Here is a 7,054-nt window from a genome sequence, read left to right as displayed (position 1 = left end):
AAGGACAAAGAGCAGGGCAGGGGGAAGGAAGTGTCCCAGGGAAAAGTCTCTGATGTGTTCCACAGAGAAAAGTCTCTTACGATGTGTCTTCACAGGTGGGGGCAGAGGAGTCTTCTGGTGGATGCAGATGCGCTCCTGCCTGGATCTGGGTGGAGAAGCCTGAGCCCGTCAGCACACCTCACTTACACACCATGATGTCAGCATGATGTCAGCAGCCGCACAGCTTAGCATCTTCCTGCTGTCCATCAGTTCTGTCTGTCTGGGCTGGGCGTTTCCACGGGAACCACTCTCTTTCTGGAGAGTGGCCCACGGCAGCAGGGTATGCAGCATAGCTGCCGGAGGCATTTGGCGATCCTCCTCCTCACCCTCTTCCAACCCCGGGTTCTGTCTGGGGTTTGCCTTGTGGAGGTCTCTTGGGAGGGTGAGGGGCTGGGCACTGGGTCAGGCTGGGAGGCTAGGCTGGGAGGCAGTGTGTCCTTGAGGAAGCGGAGTGTGATGGTGGGCATGCTGGCACTTCTAGCAGGCTGCTGCTGCTGCTCACAGGGCAAGGGAAGGGCAGGCTCACTGGGAAACTTCTTGTGGCAGCCCCAGGGAGGATCCTTAGGGCCTGGGTAATGCTTGGGCTTCACCTGGGCTGTGGAGGCCTCCCCTTGGGTGCTCTGGTGCTGGAGGATGCGGTAAGTGGCCATTGCATCATTGAATTTCCTTCTCACCACGGACACCCAGGTGTTATAGTGGTCATAACCCATGTTGATCATAGTTTTCAAGATTGTGAGGTCCGGGAGCTTGGGGAGTACCTCACAAGAAGAACTGGGTGAAGCTTCCCCACCCTGGGTCAGCCATGGGTGCCCCATTACCTGGTCTATGGTGGGCCTCTGCTTGGGGTCCACTTTGAGTATCTCACGGATGAGGCTCTTGGCTTCCTTGGAGACATGTGGAGGAATGATGTACCTTCCCAACATGATGAGTTTCTTCAGCTTATTATCGGTGCTTGCCTCAAATGGCCATATCCCTGTGAGCATTGCATAGAGGACCACACCCAAGCTCCAGATGTCTGCCGGGGGGCCCTCATATTCTTGATGACAGATAATTTCAGGGGGAACATAGAGGAGAGTGCCAAAGAATTTATTTAGCTTCTTTCCAGCTGTGACTCTGGTGCTCAGGCCAAAGTCAATGAGCTTCACATTGCGTTCTTCATCCACCATCACGTTCTCCGGCTTCAGGTCCAGGTGCACGATGCCCTTCTGGTGGCAGTACTGCACAGCCTGCCCGATCTGCCTAAACATTCTGCGGGCCTCCTCCTCCTCCATGCCAGTGTCTGGGATGAAATCCCAAAGCTCTCCCCCACCTGCGTGCTCCATGATGAGGTAGACGTATTTCTTGGTCTCCATGACCTGAAAGAGGTGGATCACGTTTGGGTGGTCCAAATCCGCCATCATCTCTGGTTCAGAGAGCAAGGTGAATTTCCTGGCTACTTTTGCCAAGACCTTCACTGCAACCTCTGTCCCAGTAAGAAGATGGCGGGCAAGTTTCAACTGGGCGAAGCCCCCTTCCCCGATGTCCTTCAGGACCATATAATGGTCCGTGAAGGCAGGCTCAGAGCAAGAGCTCTGCTCCTGCAGCGCTACTCTGCTCTGACTACACTGATCTGTCATCCTAAACAGGAACAAGGATGCTAGCTAAACTAAAAAAAAAATAATAAACTAAAACAAAAAACCAAAACAAAAAAACAGAAAATGAAAGCAAAGAAAACAAAAGGGAGAAAAAAAACCCAAATCAAAAAACCCAATATCCAAAGACCACAACCAGCCACCAGCCACCAACCACCAACCACCAACCACCAACCACCAACCACCACCAAACGCTCTAACTATCTGGGAGTCCGACAGGTCACCACCAAGAGCTTCCTGTACTTATGGACAAAAAACCCAGCCACGGCCACTCTCTTATATACCCGCAGTTTGAGATCGCCTCACAGTGTCTCCTTGTGAGATAGGAGCCAGAAATGACTCAGGCACACCCAGGCATAACCCCCAGGGGTCATCTCACTTTTGGGCCTCCAGGACCTTTCCAACTTTCATAATAACTTTCCAACTTTCATAATAGAACAAGAAAGGACCCTGGAAGGTTTTTTGCTTCAGTGGGTTTTGGAGACTGATATTTACTTGTTTAGAATTTAAAATTTGTACGATATTCAGTGGTCTTTTCAGTTTGAGTCTGAAAATCTGTAATCACTTTGTGTCTTTGAATGGCCTCATTATATCTATGCTCAGGATTTCTGATTTTATTGCTCTGGACTGAGCATCTTTCCTCCACTGGGCCCTTACTCCATGATGGACTACCTGTCCTTGGGCAGAGCAATGGAGTCAGCCATCAAGGAACTGAGACCTCTGGAACTGTTAGCCCCACAGAATCTTCTCCTCCTCCAAGTTGTTCTTGTTGGATATTTTGGTCAAAGAGGCAAGAGAGATCATTAAAACATAGCCATACATCACTGCACAGCTTGATAAATGAAATTGTGTGTGTGTGTGTGTGCCCACACTTGTGCAGTTCTGGGAAGTGAACCAGGTTCTTGCACATACTGGAGAAGGTCTTGTAATGTGCACATCCCATCCCTGGGGTTGAGGCTTTCTGGCCTAACCAGCTCTCAATCCTGTTACATTGAGGCTGAACTGAATACAGGAAGTTTGGAGGGATACCTACATTCAAACCAGAGCACATGATAAACCAGAACCCATGGAATTGGTCCCCACTAGATGTGTCCTGTGTGAGGGGAGTCCTTCATGTTGCACTGAAGGACTAATATTAGATAGGAACTCACATCTTGATGGAGACAGAAAGAAACCTGGTAAAATAAATTTGTGACAATTATTTAAAAAAGCTAGTGCTATTTTTGTTTTCTACAAGACATAAGAGAATATGAAAGCACCCCAGTTTTCTTCTATAGTATCAAATAAATAGCATATATAACACTGTAACATGAATGAATGAGGGAGAGGTGTAGAAGAGGTACAGAAGCCTCATCGGTATACTACTGAAGTCATGTTGCTAAAGATTCACACCAGAGTGGCATCTCTTTCCCATGTTAAATGGAACCCCCATGGGAAACACAAGGAAGTCCTTGTAGAGCATACCCAACATGAGAGGTTAGGGAATTGAAATGTTTCACCACTATCATGAACTAAATAGGAGGAAAGATAATCAAAGAAGCAAGGCATATTAAATAAAAGCTTGTGATGTTCTTCTTATAAGGACACAAGACATGCTGACCCAAGGGTCCATCCTTTTGTCCTTATAAGGACAAAAGCCACAGCAAACCAAAGGCCTTGTCCTGATCTCCTTATAAGGACACATGCCATTTAAACCAGGGCCCCTCCATGATCTCCTTATAAGGGCACAAGTCAAGGTGATCCAGGGCCCCACCCAGATCTCCTTAAAAGGGCACAAACCAAGCTGAACCAAGACCCCGCCCTGATTTCCATTTATGACACAAACCACACTGAACCAAGAGCCCCATCCTGATCTCTAGAGACAGACAGACCCCTCCAGAGAAACCCAGAGCCTCTTCTTCCCAATGACATGCTAGAAAGACAAAAGCTAGCAGATTTGAGCTCATAATTAACATTAGCACAGTGCTTGGTACATAGCCATCTCTCCATAATATCTGATAGCATATTAATGAATGCAAGAGTGAATGTATACACTGTAGCTAGCTACAGGAACCTCTCAACTTCTGACACTGAAATTCTCTATCTCCTGAGAGTAATAAAACTGTGCTTTGGTCAAGGTATATTTTATCAAGTATCTACCTGAGCAGATGATTGTTAAGAACCTGGGTTGATGTGTGACCTTGAAAAACTACTTCAACTCTGTAAAACTCAGTTATTCATCCAGAGCACTCACAGCACATAGTAGGAGTTCAACATGTTCGTTCCTTCAGTAGAGAGATTTATGGTCGCATCTGACTCTTCAGAGGAGTTTTTCAGAGGATATGTTCAGCCTTTAAAAACTGGCCAGTTCTACAGTGTACTATGTAACCGGGTCATTTGTTAAGAAAGTTGGGCTCAGAAGGCAGTTGATTGAAACTTAGCACTAATAATATGGGAACTGCCTCTCTATTCTCACAACGTAACCTAGAAATCTAAAAGCTTTTTGTTCTTAGAATACTCTAAAGACAGCAAAACTCCCCAATTTATAGATTCTAACTCTCCATTACATTTCTGAGGGCTTGTGAATTGCCCTGACCTTCCATTTTTGAAAGTAGATTTTCTCCTTAGCCTCCCACTGTACTGGACCAAACTCTTAATTACTATGTATTATTAAATCCTCTTAAATTAAGATGTGGGAAAATGTGTGTCCTGTAATTTCATCAAGCTTGTAAAACTATGTGTATTCACAGGTAGAAGGGGCAGAGTGTCTTTCATCTACTACATGAAACCACCATCAAATAACAGGAAATGCTACACTGCTCCCTGCAGTACATGGAAACTGCTTGAAATGTCCTCCATAGTACTAAGGTATTTGAAAATAGATTTATATTACATTACTAACATTATATCAGTGGAAAAGTTTCCATGTACATGAATACAAAGACCTGCACTGCTAAACCTGAGAAACTAGTGAGGGGCAATGGTGGAATTAAAAAAAAAGACAAACACATAGATATTGAGAGAAAGCTGGCATCAGGTGGAACACTGCATTCTGATGGAGAAAAGGATGACCCAGAGATGGAACAGGAAGTTTATTATACAGGGCCTCATAATCAGGAAGTTAATGACGATAGAGGCATTGTTGTTTGTGTCCTGGAAACTTACAGGGGATAGAAACATTCTTGTAGCTGTTTCACTATTGCAATGTTAGGAGCTTACTATGGCACTAAGAAAGCACATTGTCCTAAGTTTCTACTAAACTAAAGCCAAAAAAACAAAAGCAAAAAATAAATGAATAAAAATAAAAAAACCTACAATATTCAAAGTCCACAACCACCAGTCACTAGCCACCAACAAACGTGGTAACTATCTGGGAGTCTGATGGTTACAACCAAGAGCTTCCTGTACTTATTGACAAAACACCAATGCAGTCATGCTCTTATATACCTGCAGTTTGAAATTCCCTCACAAGCCTGTCATCCCAGCGATTTGGGAGGCTGAGACAGGAGGATCATGAGTTCAAAGCCAGCCTCAGTACAGTGAGACTCTGTCCCTAAATACAATGAAGGGCTGGGGATGTGGCACAGGGGTTGAGTGCCTCTGAATTCAATCCCTGATACCAAAAAAAAAAAAAAACAAACAAACAAAAAAAAAAACCCAAAAACAAACAAACAAACCAAACCTCACAATGTCACAATGGCTCTTTGTGAGGTCAGGGCCAGACAACCACCCAGTGGTTATCTCATTGTGGGCCTCCAGGGCCTTTCTCACTTTCATAATATGAATAAGAAAGAACTCTGAAAGGGCTTTTGTTTCAGTGGGTTTTGGAGACTGATATTTTCTTGTTTAGAATTTAAAATCTGTAGGATACTTCAGTGGTCTTTTCATTTTGAGTCTGAAAATCTGTAATCACTTTGTGGCTTTGAAAAATCTCATCACGTCTACACTCAAGTTTCTGTTTCTTTACTGCTCTGAACTGAGCAGCTTTCCTCCCCTGGGCCCTTACCCCATGATGGACTACCTGTCCTTGGGCAGAGCAATGGAGTCAGCCACCTAGGAACCACAGCGCATAATAAGAGCCCAGTGAGTTGGCCCCCACTAGATGTGCCCTGTGTGAGGGGAGTGGTCCATGTTGCATTGAAGAACATTAGATAGGGACTAAGATCTTGATAAAGGCAGAAAGATCCCTGGTAAAGCAAATTCATGACAATTATAAAAGCTAGCTCTACTTTTCTTTTCTACAAGGGTGAGAATAGCGTATCAGAACACCCCAATTTTATTTCATGGTATTGAATAAATGCCATATGTAACACTGTAACATTAGTAATTGAGGAAGAAGTGTTGGAGAGCCATGTCTGTATATTACTATGGATTCAGGCCAGAGTAGCATCTATTTCTCATGTTAAATGAAACTTCTGTGAGAGTCTCTTTCTTAGCCTTACCAGGCTTCTTTAGAAAATAAGGTGTGTGGGTGCCAAGACCTTGAGTCAGGGCTCAGAGATCTTGGGACTTGAGATCCACTGGCACTTGGGAGTTGAAGAAGTCACAGTGTGGGATGACAGGATTCTAATGGCACCCTATATCCTGTCCAGCAGGACATCAAAGCAACTCAGAGTAAACCAGAGTTGTGTCCTGGTTCAGCTGGTGTACACACCTGGGACTGAGTACCAGAAGTGGTGCATCCTGCCTGCCCTGCCAGAAACTGGTGAGCCTGAGTATCCTATAGGCTGTCAGCTGTAGCCAGTCAGCATCTGGATTCACATCACCTCATCCAAATGTCCTACGATGTAAGAAGAAAAGGATGAAACAAGCATCTTCCCTCCCATAGTGTCACTCAGCAGCCACTGGGAGATCCAGCTGTAGTCTTCTTTAAGTGTTCATTTCTCAGGATACAGCAGGACCTTCAACTAAGATTTGTAATAATCATTGTACTTTTTTGAGCCCTTATTATGTCTTACACACTAGAAAGGATATGCATTCTCTATTTGAAACAACATAAGAATCCCAAACTTAAGTATCAAGTATCCCAAACATTAGTACTGCCAAATATTATTCATTAGTTTTATACAGTGACAAATAAGTTTGAAAAATGCTGATCATCAATTCAGTGATATAAATGGTAATTCTACAAAAATGGAATCCATGTAAAATTTTCCAACCTTAGTCCTAGGGCAACTTGGAGTAACTGGGTATTTTAAGGAACACAAAAATAAAGCTTGAGGAGATGGTATTTAAGTGAGTCAAGAGACAATATGTCATGGTGGAACTCATGCCACTATCTTTGAAAATAGAAACTCATGATATACAGGGATGGCCAATGATTTCTTAAGGTAGCTCTGTTTATTCTCATAAGAGTGGCATCTACTTTAAAACTCTCCAAAGAAGGCTGTGATGATATCATATGA

The 7,054-nt window shown here is 44.1% G+C and overlaps 1 protein-coding gene across 1 annotated transcript; it reads right to left on the bottom strand.

Annotated features, from left to right (window-relative positions):
- Positions 1-245: 245 nt before the first annotated feature.
- On the bottom strand, positions 246-1,655 carry LOC308634432 (sperm motility kinase-like; the record flags this gene model as incomplete). The annotated part of the gene is made up of 1 exon (XM_081268251.1): positions 246-1,655. The coding sequence occupies one exon, from the start codon at positions 1,653-1,655 to the stop codon at positions 246-248; it is 1,410 nt and encodes a 469-aa protein (XP_081124377.1).
- Between the last annotated feature and the right edge of the window lie 5,399 nt (positions 1,656-7,054).

Source organism: Spermophilus citellus (assembly GCF_964194105.1).
Source record: "Spermophilus citellus genome assembly, chromosome: 15".
NCBI classification, from domain to species: Eukaryota; Metazoa; Chordata; class Mammalia; order Rodentia; family Sciuridae; genus Spermophilus; species Spermophilus citellus.
Note: the sequence above shows the minus strand (reverse complement) of the source record. Positions and strands in the feature narration are given on the sequence as shown.